Source organism: Idiotropiscis lumnitzeri, chromosome 14, assembly GCF_059441095.1.
Source record: "Idiotropiscis lumnitzeri isolate Australia: NSW breed Sydney's pygmy pipehorse chromosome 14, RoL_Ilum_1.0, whole genome shotgun sequence".
NCBI classification, from domain to species: Eukaryota; Metazoa; Chordata; class Actinopteri; order Syngnathiformes; family Syngnathidae; genus Idiotropiscis; species Idiotropiscis lumnitzeri.
Genome location: NC_142404.1, coordinates 8,819,499 through 8,834,936, shown reverse-complemented (window position 1 = coordinate 8,834,936; position 15,438 = coordinate 8,819,499). Strand labels below are relative to the sequence as shown.

At 40.6% G+C, this 15,438-nt stretch overlaps 1 protein-coding gene and 1 long non-coding RNA gene across 3 annotated transcripts in view; one reads left to right on the top strand and one right to left on the bottom strand.

Annotated features, from left to right (window-relative positions):
* Positions 1-916: 916 nt before the first annotated feature.
* The window catches only part of LOC148323325 (guanine nucleotide exchange factor DBS-like), a 30,312-nt gene continuing 15,790 nt past the window's right edge, over positions 917-15,438 (top strand). Inside the window, exons 1-3 of one of the 2 annotated variants that reach the window (XM_088315706.1) lie at positions 917-1,346; positions 12,693-12,776; positions 14,051-14,165. In XM_088315706.1, coding sequence (XP_088171832.1) covers positions 1,268-1,346; positions 12,693-12,776; positions 14,051-14,165 — 278 coding nt within the window. In that variant the 5' untranslated portion in view covers positions 917-1,267. Of the gene's footprint in view, positions 1,347-8,187; positions 8,576-12,692; positions 12,777-14,050; positions 14,166-15,438 lie in introns of those variants that run through there. The other variant, XM_088315707.1, reaches the window with a different exon arrangement.
* Positions 1,169-14,415, bottom strand: LOC148323326 (uncharacterized). Its single transcript, XR_015846547.1, has 5 exons — positions 14,021-14,415; positions 10,297-10,356; positions 8,143-8,307; positions 3,442-5,104; positions 1,169-1,273 (listed from the first exon to the last, which is right to left on the bottom strand). It is a non-coding gene; the product is annotated as an uncharacterized LOC148323326 (long non-coding RNA).

The window sequence follows — 15,438 nt, the reverse complement described above, 5'->3', positions numbered from 1 at the left end:
CGTAATGAAATTTTGTAGAATCGTCTCACAAATTCAGCTTTTCTTTTCCACCTACCTGGCCAATAAGATCTTGCACTACAGTTAGCAAACGCTAGCCTTTGCTGCAGAACCATCATATGTAACTTCATATTTTTTTTTTCAAATTGTATGCGGAATAACAGCCTTCAGAACAAATAGGAGCAATGAAGTTACTAGTCTTTGCAGTCTTATATCTCAATATCTTTCTCAAATCAAACCATCTCAAATAACCGATATAACAACAAGAGCATTTTAAATACAGAAAAAAAATCGTCATTGATTTGCAATTTTACAACGGGAATATGAAACCTTCCCCCAAAAACAAAACAAGCAAAAAAGAAAAGCGTCTCGTGACGTCACAAAAACGCGACTAAAGGTGCCTGCATTTTGATTGATATGATTGAACGAATTGATATTTTTCGAATTCAAACGGAATGTGTTTGAATTAAGCAAAAAAAAGGAAAAGAAGAAGTTAGAGAAGGAAACCATACACTTCATAAAGATATTCCAAGTAAAAGTTGTGTCCTCAGGTACGTATGTAGCTTATCAAACTGCTGCCATGATGACGGTTTAGTTAGACCTGTCTGTGCCTTGTTTCATCTATGTATTGACATTGCATAACACTCATGTAAATGTTTCAACAGTTATTATTTTTTAACTAAGTTGTATATGTATGTATATGTTGGCAGCGTATTATCGTCGGTTTTGGTTTAGTTTTTGGTTAGTGTCGCTATACAAGTATACATTTTGACCACGAGGTGTCACTATTGTATCACAAGTGCATGTGAGACTGCAGCAGACCTCTGCTTCTCCTCCCCCAACCATTGTCTGCACAGGTTTGCAGCATCACGCGAGTCCCTGATGTGTTCCTGCTCCAGCCCCCCCCCATCATCTCCAGCATCCTCCCTTTCCTGGCCGAGGACGTCTCCCGGCAGCCCAGGCTGTGTGAGGCGGCGTCAGCATCGCGCAAATATCCAAGGAGGCCTCCATCATCGCCTGTAACATACACTCCTACAACCTCGGAAATCCATGTTTTATCCAAGACCGCTACCAGGAATACACATCTCGGGTTAGACCCTTCTGATTCCTCTGCGTCCCCTTCTCCCTCCCACCACGATCCCCCACACCCAATAAGGCCACCGTACCACTCTCTCCGAGGAACCGTCCGATAAAAGCAGGCAAGCTGTCTCTTTTTCCCAGGAAAGCTTCTCCCTGCTGGGCTGCTGGTCTCCCGCTGCCCCTCTGGAGGATGATCCTGTGGATGAAAACAGAGGAGATGGATGTGGGGGAGCTACTGGAAAGGCTGAGGACGGTCACCAGAACTATAGGTGGGCCACAGCTACACACAACCATAGATACTAAAGAACAATTACTGTGCATGCTGGATTAAAATTCGACCCTGACAAGGTGAAACAAAACATTTTATTAATGAGATCGGATGGAATCGTTAGTACTTGGAAATATGACATCATGACCTACATTTTATTACCTGTTGGAAGAAAGCAATGCACTGTGTAGAGTCAAAACGTGTCGATACAATCTGAATTATAATCAGGTGATCTAATGCTTGTTTTAATTTTACAATTACAAACCTTAACAGATTCTTATCTGCATTCACCCATCATTCTCAACATTAGGTAAACCTGCACTGTCATGAGGTCCATTAAAGGAGCTACAGCAACAATTCTGCCTTAACAACAATAATAATACTTGGGTGCCATTGTCAGGGATTTACTAATCAGGATTAATCTTCATTGAATGTATTACTTGGTATCGTTATAAATTGTATGTGTGAGGGATTGTATTTTACTACGTGTATTATAACTAATTTACTTTGTACCATTTATGGCCAATATTTGCTTCCAAGTGATACAATACTCTTCATCATAACTGTCATTATCGCCTGAAACAAATGCTACTGATAGATTTTCTAATGCGTAACAAAATCCAGTGCCTAATTACAGAGGATTATTTGTTAGATTAGTGTGGCGTTTTCTGCAAATGATAGCAACACTGAATACCAAGACACCTCCTCCCTGTTTACATTGGCCCTGATCCATGACAAATAGCGCACAAAAAAGCATACAGTACGGGCAGATGAGAAGTACCTGTTTTAAAACAGGTCAAGCATAAAATAATTAGTAGAAGCCAATTGTTTAATGAGATCAGCGAAGCAAAAACAAGTCCTGATGGTGCACATAACCAGCAGCAAGCCTCCTCTTCCTCAGCACCACACATGATCAAGATCTACTAACAGTGAGTGGACAGACTGCATTTGAGAAATTCTGTTCACTTATACTGCTTATATTGAATGTATTTGCCCGGAGTTTATAAGAGGTCTCCTTGATGGGGGTTTATTTGCTTTTTGAATTGAATTGAATTCTCTGGTAGGCAGTATATGGCCCTCTTGCTATAGGTTCCCAACCCCTGCCTTACATGCTGGCAGTCGTCGTTAAAGACAATGATGATGGGGATGTGCAGTGGCTTGATAGCCATTGCAGAAGAATACAAGCTAACGATGATCTCACAAGACAGGAGAGCGCATGAGACTTCGCCCACAAAGATTCTGGGAAGTCAGAAGAATTTAGTCATGTCTAAACTGAAAAGGAAGTTTAATAATACCCTGCTCATCTCGGTTTTTCTCATCTGCTTCCCAATTAAGAGGTCCTGGGTTACAATCTCAGATCAGACATTTTCTGAGGTTTCCTTCCACATTCCCAAAGCATGCACGATAGGTACAATGAAGATTATAAAATATCCGTAGATGTGAATCTGAGGATGAATCTGACATGCAAAGGGTTGTGTCGGGGTGCCGCAGTCATACACCTGAGAGGAGGCATCTTTGCCGTGGGATTATAGGATTTACACACAGAGACTGTCCAATCTCTGTTTTTGCCCTGATGCTATTTCTGAAGGCAGACTACGTGTTAGATTAAAATTTACCACTCCTACCCCACCAAACATTCCACCTCACTACCATTTACCTCCCTACCTGTGTCACCCTTGTGATCATTATCCATCTATCCATTTCCTATTGCACTTGTCCTCGTCAGGTTGCAGGTGAGCTGGATTATATGGGTCCTATTTTCATAGACGGGTGCATTTTCGCGCCAGTCTAGTTTACCGTGTTAGAGAATTTGGCAGACTATGTTACGCCTCACCGGACGTGGGTGTTTTCTATTGCGCATCCCACCTGACCACCTGACAATTTGCTAACAGAAAGTAGACTAGACTTTAGACTAAGTGAAACCAGGTCCAAATTGTGGCGTATGTTGTGGAATGCGATTTTGGTGGATTTGATTGACGTTCATGCAGACAGATTCTGCACTCCGCTGATATGTGTGGTGGATGTCGTCGGATTTCATTCATAAATACAGTGATCATGAATTATCGTAAATATATATTTTAAAAGCATCACCTCACCCCGGCACAATTGGTGTGTATGTGTTGGGGTTTCGCTGATGCACTGTCGGGGTTGAAGGCGGTCTCCAAGTGCCCACGTCTCAGCGGCCAACTTTACATCATCCGCAAGTGGAGATCTTGCACTTCCTTATCATTGTACAATTCACTAGAAACCAAGTTGGCTGAGTTCAGTCCCACAATAGTACAAACACTCATTTCTAACTTCCCCAGCTACGGAAATACCAAAAGAAAGAAAAATCCACCTATGCATACAGTTTGACTGCACTTGGCACAAAACCTGTTCGGGCATGAAAATAGAGCCCTTTGACTTGTGATACATGTACTGGTTGTCCAGGACAGATTCAGGCAAACAACCAGGCATATTCACTTTCACATTGATGAACAATTAAGAGTCTTCCATGAGCCTAACATGATTGTTTTTGGACTGAGGGCAGAAGCTGAAGTATCAATTAAAAAAAAGGAGCTGAGATTTGAACCCCAAACCTTAGAATGGTGAGGCAGATATGCTGACCACTCTGGGTCGCTCTGCTGCTAGTGATCAATTTTTGAATCGTTATTCATTTCCAAGCAGTCCCCGGCAGAGGCTGTTTCTCAGAACTTATCATAAAAAAAAAAAAAAAAACATTTCCTGGGCTACTAATGGCCCGTTTGACCTACTTTCAGGTGATTTGGAGAGATACCAATTTCAGTGAGCCTTTCTTGCAGGCATGTGTGCATACTCAGGCATCGTGCTTTCTTATTAGCTGTGTCACAAGCATGACACTTTGACTGTTGTTTTTGGATATGCTGGCTTGTTTCCCATTCACAGTCGGAGATCATGGTACTAAGCAAACTATTGCCTGACTTTAGTTCACCGGCGTTGAGCACACAACACCAGCAGATTTACACACAACAAACAATGTCCAACTTTGCGTGTTCGCTCCCTCCCCTTCCATGACAAATATTGGTTCACACAACAGCACAAGCAAACATCAGTGTTTTTAAACTTTAAAGCTGGTTTCTCGGCCTTGGTTGTAGAGTACTGGAAATGAGTTGGAGATATCTGGTAAAACGGGGTGTGGGGAAAGCAAAGGCAGATTAGTAGAGGAGTGGAAGAATATAATTAGCCCAGCCAACAGAAGGGGATTTGTGCTCCACCGGCTGCCGGCTTCTTCCAGCAGGGAAACCTATGCGGCTGTCAATAGTTACTCTTGCGATGAGGTATGTGAGTCCGCCAGAGTACGTGTGTGTTCGTGCAGAGCACAGCAGCGCAAGGTCTATTCTTGCCTATGGCGTGACCGTATGCTGACATTGTGCAGTGCAGTGACTCAGCTCTTTCGACCTGCCATCTTTGCATTAACTCCCCGATGTGGATCTGCCGAAAAAGCCGGACTTGTGAGGCGAGCACCATGGAGGTCTCGCCATCGCTGGATGCGTGCACATCAGTCTAATTCTTTACGATCCCAGAAGTGAACCGAGCTGGATCCTTCCCATGCTTGCTCCGGAAGTTTGTGCGTGAGTTTGAAACTATCTGTCAACTCCAAATGTCTCTGCACGAATTCTTGCGGGAGGGCGGCGAGGCGTCGTACCGGATCATGAACCGGCTCAGCCTTCTGATCCAGAACTTGGACATCTCGGGACTGGGCTCTTCTTTCCCTTTCAGTCCGGCCAGCCGTAAAAATTCCTGGAGAGAGTGGGATGGTAAGAGAAGAGGATACTTTTTGTGTACTTACAATCCTTAGTGGTACTGATGGTGATCATGGCTGGTTTCTGTAAATCTTTCTGGAAATAATGTGTGTTTGTTTAGGTACTCGTGCTGGTTTAATTTTCAGGATTGTCTGTATGGCACAATAGACAACAAAAGTATTTTTATGATACTTAAGAGTTGATTTGTCTTGATCCAGCACTAAAAGCCCAAAGCAAGATGTTATGCTTGTTGGTTATTGGTTCATTGTTTAGTTGTCAGTATTATGGGAAATGTCTCCTAAATGATAATTAATCATAATCTATCTCATGTTTTGATCATCAGTTTGTTCACATATTAGCTCAATTGTAGGATTACGCCAAAAAGTGATTTGATTTGATTGCCATTATGTTTGTTTGACTTTTGGGGATGACACAAAATTATGAAGGGGGATGTGAGGTTTTCAATAGCATTTGCTCGTTATTCTGTTAAAGCAATCTTTTTTTGGTTTATTAGTTTGTTAGTAGGATTATGTACAAAAGTGAGAGACCAGATGCAATGTTGTGAATACCAATAGTTAGTTATTTTAATAAGTTTAAATGCCCAGAAAATTAGGTATGGCTTTGACTGCTAACTGCCGTTAGAATTGGGCAAACGCAACAAAACTGTTTTCTTAAAAAAATTGTAGAGCATTGGTGCCATTACAGTCCGCTTGCATTGGGGCCAGTATCAGTAAGGACTGTATTGTCACATCATGATGATTAGTATCCCGTTTTTGTGGAACGTTTTGTACATTTTTTGTTGGTGAGTTTTTTGTGGGGTTTGAAAAAGTCTGAGTAGCTTGACACATTCTGAATTAGTTAAACATCAGTCTTGTTTGAACTTAATATGCTGTTTGGAGATTTGCCTAATTTTCTCAGAATTCACATTCCGTACTCATGCCATCGGTCTGTGAAATTGCTGTGCAAGTCATTCTTTTCTCATTTCTCTTACTGTATTTCGGCGTCCTTTTCTCCTCACCCAGCCTGTCTGTATGCACCACAGTGTGCGTGTGTGTGCGTGCGTGTGTCTGTGTGTGTGGGAGGGTGAGGGGGGTGGGGGGGGGATAAATCCAAGCCTGTGCTGCATCAACAAACGCTACCAGCATACAAATCCAAGCAGCTGCACAGCACTTATTGCCATCATTTGTGTTTTAGCTGCAAGCACAGAAGCTGCTTCGAAGGCGAGGGAAATCTTGGTGTTGTATTGGGCTCAGTTTTTCCACTTTGAGACCTCCCGCGGTCCATGCAAGACAGAGGGAGGAAAGAATGGTGAGGAAAACCAAGAGGAATGCTTCTAAATGGGGAAATGCGATTCCAATGGTTACCCTTAAGCGACGTGAGTGAAAGAAATGCTGGCGTTTTGCTTGTGATTTTATAAGCTACTTGTCTATAGGTTCTAGTACAAAATGAAATTATGCTGCTATGTTCTGTTCAAGGTCATTCTTAAATATTTATGGGAAAATACAGTTGTCTCCTAATTTAAGGAATGTCTAAAAGAAATATTTTCTACTGGGGTGGACTTTTTTTTTTTTTTTAATCATCCTAAGAAGTGGGTAATCGTCATGAATGATGGAAATTACCTTCACTGGCTTAGTATGATTCCAATTCCAATGTTTTTTTAATGTGTTTTATAAATAAGTTTGAGTTGCAAGTTGAGTGTCTAAAAGACTAAGCCATGCAAGTCTGTTTTGATATGGATCCTATGACAGCTTCATTATTATTTGGATAGCTTTGGCAAATGTAAAGCTAATATGTAATTAACGGTCACTTTAAGCTATTCCAACAGACATTGTGAGAACTTTGACGATTTTGACACTATCGTTGTTACTATGCGTTTACTTGCCGACTGGAAGTTAACATGCCACCGTACACAAAATATGGAAGTGCTTTGTGTATGAGGTCCATTGTTTCCATGAATATGCAGTTTTGGAGCCTGAAAACTTGAAAAATAAAGGCCCTGTTTAACTGGTGTCACTTAAGCAATTCGGTCACACGGCAATGGATTTTTGGAGCCTGAAATCCAAATGTCCAAATATTTTTAATGGGGTCCATTCCATGCCAAGAAATATGAAGACGTGTGTCAGGGTCCGATTGAATTTCAACTTATTGTCTTTATCGTCTTTTAGTGAATCATTGACCATCACAGACAAACCTGTGGTTTATGCGCTTTATTGACCAACTCAGTGTTTGCTTTGGTGTTTACGTACTCAATGTTTATTGTACTCAACCCGATGTGTGCGGTGCGTTCACTGGGTAAACAAAACCCCCATCGACACACACATACACGCATCAAGACACATATTTTTAATGTAATAAACAGGCCTTGTTCAAACTTTCCAGCTGACTTTGGAGTGCACGGTATCTATACAAGTCACTGAGCTTTACTTGTTACATTGCAGGCATGTAACAGTGCTTTTCTTTGAGTGTGCCTTTCGAATTGGGACTCTATCTAAGAGTTAGTAATAATGGAATCTTTTCAGTGGGGTAAACAAGACCGACGGCTTTGAATGGTCAGAGTCTTTGAATGGTTAAAGGGTGGTTCAAACTGCGTTTAAATGGGCTTGTCAGAATGGAGGCTTTGTAATTTTAGGTCCACATCCCCTGAGATAATGCAGCCAAGTGGAACAGTGTACACTGACCACCTGACCATGTTCCTTCATCAAATGTGTGCACTCGAACATAACAGAACCATACAAATAGTACTTTTTGCCTAGTGTAGATGAACATCAATTCACGTTTTGCTTAACAAGGCCAATAATTCATTTGTTCTCCTTCAATATTTCGAGATCATGTTTGATTATGTAACTAATATTGTGGACAGTGAGAGTGAATTGTCAGTGAGCTGACAATACCCAGATACCCGTTATCTGGGCGGAAGGGAGGGTTAGAGTGGTACAAGGTAGCTTTTGTCTGCTGTAGGGAAGGTAACCTGAGGTAGGACTGGGAAGTGCACACAGCTATAGTAGGGGAGGGGAGGGCGTTCGAATGAGAGGCTACCTGTTGTGATGACTGGAACAAGTGCAGCCGCCCAAGAGCAGTCAACCAGCCTGGAACAGAAGGATGGAAGCAGAGAACGTGTCGGATTCAGGCTCCTTTGTGGATGTTGAGTTGGACTTTGGTTTTTGCGCTGGAGTAGACTCGGAGCTGCAGAGTACTGTGGGACTGGAGATAGACTTGGTTGAGCAAGTGAAGAGAAAAGAGCGGGACAGTGCTAATGAGCAGAAACGACTAGAAAGTAAAATGGAGGTTGATTCAGGATTACTACAGGACGAGGCAGAAAGACAACCTAAGAGTCATAAAGTGGACCATTGGAGTGGATCTCTGCATGTGTGTTTGCAGCCTATAGAAGTGAGCTGGTATCATGTCCGCATCTCCCTGGAGGAGGTTGAAAAGTACCACAGGTTTTCTCGCTACTGCCACTGGTTGTGTGGTAGGTGTTTGATATCGTCTCCTTGTGTTGTCAGTACATCACGCTGACTTCTTCATTCGGTAAACCTGCACAATCTAATGACATCCATTATCAAAGATGGATTAAAATAAAAGTTGAGACCTCCGATAAAGCTGCTGTGTTAGAATTAATATAATATTTTTCTGATATTTTTATATTTCAAAAAACTGGGCAAAACCTTTGCAATCATGAAAGCTTTATTAATTGTAAAGACAATGCTTTAAATAACATTTTAATATCTGTAAGTTTCATACAAGGTGTAAAAATAAGCTAACATTATTGATGGTTACATTAGCCAGTTGGGACAATGCTGCTTTGAATTCGGGTCGCTTAACATCTTCTGTGGTGGCTGCTCCTTTTTTTGGAAAAACATCCCCCAAGTCTGAACATTCTTCTGACCTTTCTTTTGAGGGATGCTGATGAATGACGTCATGCATGTTAATTTGAACTCCAAGGTTTAGTGCAACTTTAGAAACATATATTTTCTGAAAATATCGGTAGCATTTGTAATTAAATTAAACATTTGTAAACAATAGTCTTGTATTGGATGTCAGATTAGATTGTGCAGGTGTACCTGATATTGTGTTCCGTGAGGCAACAAATAAATCTCTTGAGTCCATAACTATTTTCCTCTTCATCGCAAATAACCCTCCGTGATCACTTAAATAAAACCGTAAACCTGCTCCTCATAAACAGTATTCTATATAAGTAGTATAATGTGTGTTTTCCTAATTAGCTTGTTGGCAGCCCTCTTCCTCAATGTGCATGACTGCACGTGCATAATTTCAACTTTTTTGCCCTCCCCCCCCATCTCTTTGCATTTGATGTCCAGTTTTGGTCTTCCTGTTGTTTCCTCTTCCATTCTGACCATTATACTGGGGACACAATTTTTTTGTTGTCGGTTTACATCAGACAGCGGTTTTTAACTTGTTTTTGAGACTGATCACAGTTTTTCCTCTTTCACATCAACCTTTTGAGGTATAGGATCAACATCTGAAATGAATATTTATGTAAATAAAACACTAAAATGGAATAGTTACAATCTTTGAAAACTCAAAAAACAGGATAAATAGAATTTACAACGGTATGCCCATGGTTCCAGGGTTAAGCGAAAAGCCAGCACTAATTCTCTTAATTCCTACTACGCTTGCTTTCTGTTTACAGATATTGATAGCGCTGACCGCTTGGGAGCTGCACACACCTCTCACCATACTGTTTCAATTGTGTTGCCTCATAGCTGTCGATGAGTCCAATCATAATCCAGCTCTTCTTACTACAGCTAATCAGTGGAATTTTGCTTATCTGGAAGGTAAACTATGGAGAAAAATGACTGCAGTTTTGTAATCAGCATGCCAATTTTTGTTTTAATCAAAGTGGACACTGTCATACCCTTTCTTATATTCAAATGCATTTGGTCTACTGAGCATCAGGTAGCTGTATGAATTTGGCACCTGTTGAAAGTGTGTCAGTAGTGGCTGGCGGTCCAGGAGTGCGACTGTGACCCACTAACGTTTGACTCGTCTCTCTCCAACAAACGTGAGAAGGACGCTAATCCCCGCCATTAAGCCCGTTAAAGAACATTAGCCCCTCAAACAGCAGCTGGTGTGTATGCATGCGTCTTTAAGTGTTTCAGTGCCAGTGTGAAATGATAGTGGCTTGTTTTAGAGGGAAATGCCAACTTGTATTAATGGTATTTTTATTACCGATTGCATGTAGAGTACTTTGTTTCAGCGGCTTGGTTTTTGTTTCCTGGGTCATGTGACCTGTAAAAAAAAAAAAAGTTGAATTGTTCTCATACACGCTACAGTCACTGGGCACTTCATTTACAACACTTGCACAGTCTAAAGATATCTAATGAAATGATTCTGCCCTTACAAAGATAATAACGCTACTTTTGATTGATTGGTGCATGTCTAGTATTGGATCCCTCTAACCTTAGACACAGGTGCTTAATGAACACAGGTGTTATTGACAAAATGTGGACGCTTGAGTCAACTTATGGAGTCTTTGTGATATCACTGATACTTAGGGAGGAGAAAAGTTGAAAAAAAGGAGATCTGAAACCCGATACGCCCAACATAGTAGAGTGGTTTCACTTGTAACGTAATGTTGGGTTGGCTAGTTCCCATTCTAAAGGCAAGTTGTTTCTTGGTTGAATAATACTGGGTGAGAGGAGCACATTCAAATCAATTATTATCATTTGTTATTACAGGTACTGAACACATGATCTCATTTGATGTATAAACATAACATACGTAAATAAACAGAGAGAGAACTGATATTGTGAACAAAAAAAAAAAAGAGTTGTAAAGAAGCAATTTTCTACATTAGTAACATTCTAATTTTCGAGAACTTGACAGCCACAACATTTAAATTTATAAATGATGATACTGGAGTCAAGTAAATGTGAAAAATGACATACATTAAATGGAGGCTTTTTTTTTTAGACAAAGCGGTGTGGGTGTGGGTTTGGATTTGATGTGTGGGAGTTGCCGGGGGCCAAGGTGTTGTCTGACTGACTGAGTGCATGAGCAGTGTGTGCTGGGCCTATGAGCAGCCCACAGATGTCCCATCGCCTCGGGCAACAAGTGACCATTATCATCCATGAGGCCGCCCTGCTTTATACCAAGTTACAAACATCAGAGCCGAGGACGTTTGTCTTGTCTCATTTCCACGTCCACTGCTGGTTTGTTCACTGCGTGTACGCCCTCGCCGGAGGTTACAATAGAAGGAAAAAGGAAATGGAAGCTGTTCCTCAAATGTCTGTTCTGAATCAATAACTGTTAATCTCTTTTCATGGAAGGCAATCAATAACAGGACAGACTTTCTCAGGTTAGACATGGAAGGTAAATTTGGCAATGTGAACTGTTCAACCTTAAAGCAACAATATGTACAGATTTGTTTCTGTGCTTGTCATAGTGACCACCAAATTACCTGGTTAAATAATTATGTTAAATAGCACCCATTTAACATAATCTCACGGCACACACCACATAACAAAAATGTCACAAAAAGTCTGTGTTAAAATAATGATGACCTCATCTTAATTTACTCACAAAGGTACCTACTCACTGTGGAATCTTGTCCTGTTTTATAAAACACAGAGCTGGAGAAAGTCATGATTTAGTTCTGCCATCTAATGGATATCATTCAATTGTTCTGCCTTTCGCTATACGTTCACCACATGTCACCCAAGTTTGGGAATCACTGGTCTAGAATATGCAAGGACACTTGACACAAATTACTTTCTTTAAAGTCAAAATGGCTGCTGTGGTAAAGATCTTACTGATACTATTGTTAATTAATTTATATTGTTTTATACATTCAGGTTGCCGGCAGCTCATTAAAGCGTTTGAAAATCCTACATTTGGTTTGACTTTAGTCATCAATTATTTTTAAAATGGAAAATTCACATCCTTTTGTTAAGTGCCGATAAGATTATTCTAAGTAGTTTGCATGAATGCCCCATATTCCTTCCTTTGAGCTGCAATTTCTAAATGGGTTTATACTTGAATTATATAGAATATCTAAAATACGCATGGAATCCTTTCTTAAAACATGCGTGCATTGTGAGTACATACGATTGCAGCCTGTAAATATTTCATCGTCAAAATGTCATTATGATTATAGTATCTTGGTTGATTACAAAAATTAGAGCGAGTTATGATGGTTCAATTTCGAACATTTGCTTTAGTAACCTTATCAGGCTGAGTGTTAAATTTACATTGGGTCAACTCAAGGGTGACCTTCGTGGTCATCGTAACCAAACCCCTTCACCAATGGAACCGTCGTAAGGGCCATTTTCTTGATGCAACACTCACAAGGCCCCCCCCCCCCAACCAGCTCCTCTGGTTTGACCACAAATCATTAGGCTATTGATCTGTTTGCATCTGCTTGTGCTCTCTGTTCCAAACTGAGCCCCGGCCAGTTTTCATCCCACAAACACCAAATAAGATTAGACATGGTCTCCGTCAGTGTAATTTATAATACTGTAATAGGTTGTGTCTTAAAGCCGTCGACAGATGGCAAATAAAGAAAGGAGATTATTGCTCTCTTTTTTTCTCTTTTTTAATTGCATTTCTTTGTGTCTTCCCTCCAGATGAGATCATGCAATTGGACAGCAGCCCTCTCCGAGCTGCTGACATCACTCCTGAACTCAGGAGGCAGTTCGCTTTTCTTTCAGGTGACTCATTCGTTCCTCGTTATGTGCATATCTGGTACTTCAAACTGCCTTTTCTCCTTTTATGAATGCAATTTTCACCTCAATGCATCAATTGCTTTTGTTTTGCTACCGTATCCATAGCCAAGATCACAGTCCAATGAAAAAATATCCATCCAGACTACACCCTGGACTGGTCGCAGTCAATTATAAAGCACATTTAGAGACAAGCTATCATTCTCACTCATATTCAAAACATGACTAGGCATGCTACTCACAGAGCAACGTGTAATTTAAGTGGACTATTGAGAAAAAATGTATAGATATTAATTGTTTACAAAGTCAAATATTGTATGCTGAATCCATTTTTTTATGTAAATACTTGAGGTCATGGAGGTTTTATTTGTGACTGTTCTCCGGGTTACATATTTCAACACATTTTCTCTCTTCTCTTTGCACATCAGTGATGGCTGCAGTTTTCCAGTGTAACGCATGCGTCAGCTTTTTTTTTTTTTTTTTTGCATTTGCATATTTCCTGTGACCTATTTTTTGCTTGGCAGTTATTTGCCATACAAATGTCAACGCTTCGTCTCCTTCCTCATCTCTTTCAGACAGTGCAGTACTTTTTTGTCATTTATTCAGATATAATGCATGCACACTCATATGCAACATTTGTATTTTGAGGCAAATGATTTCTATACCTACAAGGCTTTTCAAAGCCCCCGTGGTGACCTTGAGGCAGCAGCAGTGTTGGGAACCATTTTACAGACTTGATTAGAACCATGACCACACGCTTGCTGTTGCCGTAGCGACGGGAAAAAAGAATGAGCAAGACGACGGCTTGATATTCCGGGCACTGGCGCTGACAGAGCAACTCTTAAACACAGGCAGTGAGACAGCGTGCCAAAAAGAAGTATGATTGTCATTGTCATCACACAGCAATATTCATTATTAATCTGGTATAGAAAAGGAACAAAGCAAACAATTAAAATGTACAATCAATTTTGAGATGTGTCACTGAACTGGGCTGCAGCCTACTGCAAATACATGATACATTGTGGTGTCTGATGTTAAAACCGGAATTCGTGTCACGTGACCACGATTATGTGACACCCACCAGAAATGTTTATATTAATATAAAAAAAAATATGAATGCAATATTTGAAGTCATTGTCACAAGTAGCTGACAAGCTATAAAAGCAACTCAAACAAACTTATCTCACATAATAAATCAACAACTAACGTACTTTTGTGTGTACTATACTTACCTTACGGAACATGTCTTTGCTCTTGCACAGGAGGTAGAGGAGATAACGGCAGCCCAATCATCGTGTTCCCAGAATTCCCATCCTTCGGCGAGATCACGGACAGGGAGTTTCACAATGTGCTCACCTACCTGACAAGTGTACCCAGGTGAGGTCGCTTGCCATCTCGCTGTCACATTATTGGAATTAAAATTATTGTACAAACAGGTAAGTCCTACTACAGAGTTGGGTGCTGTCATTGTATTACCACGCTGTTTAAACTCTTGCATACACACGGGTGACAACGACCGCATTGCATCACTTGACCGATGTCAGACCCGTCAGCAGAGCCCAGCCATAAGGGGGGGCACATGAAATGCATGGAGGGGGCTTAATTATTATGACGACCCTAGGGATAGCACGTTATTCGCATAGCACTGCTGCTTTGACACCAACCTTTGCAACAACTGAAAGCAAGAATTATCATAGCTGTGACAAAAAAAACTATTTAAAAAAAATACTGTGACTAATTAGGGGGTAAGGTTTAAAAAAAAAAAAAATGCAACTAGTATCAAGTATGCTGTTACCCGGAAACAAAAAAGCGGAAAAAAACCCATTACTGAATAGGCATTCTCTTATTCTTGCTCTTAACTGGGCTGCAACTCTTCCAGTAGACCTCAATGCTGCCCGGCATGTAACAACATAATGTGTCATTACACCGACGGTCTCCGACTTTCAATTCAAACTCACTGTCTACTGTAAACACCCACAAAAAAGGATCATCTGCAAGTCCTGCTGTGTTGCATAGCAAGGAAAAAAATGGTCATGAGGCCTGCATTCATCAGTCATAATCCAGGGTTCTTATCAGTCTTCTGCAGGGTGTCATACACTGGGGGACTGGATGAGGTGAGGGGGGAGGGGTAATTGTGTAAGACCACCAGAATCAAACATTCCTCCATTTACACCCTATTATTCAATCATTTAAGTCGTTAATTGCATTTGAGTTTGTTGTATTATTCTACATTGAGTTAAACAGTTGATTGTTTCGTTTGAAAGGTTCTGGGGTGTGATGAGCCTCAGGGCTTTCTAAAGATGAACAGAGTCACATGTTGTCTTCCTCTCGGGCGACCTCTGTCTGACGTGTATTGTGACTTGAAGCATTTCTTGCTCGTTCAAAGAATGATCAGTGCATCAGCTAATGAAGAATTATGTTTGTGCCATGTAATTAATATCCAAATGTACACAATGACTCAAGAAAGAGACGTGCTGGATTGAAAAAAAAAATAGTTACAACTTTTAAATTAAAATGTAACTCATGTTTTTATTTTGTAGTCCCATTTGTTTCTCTTTATTTTTAATGTATTTACCCTGGTTTTAGTCTGTTATTTGCATACCAATACAGAAACTGAATAAAAAAAATCTAAAGTGTCAGTATTCAGTAC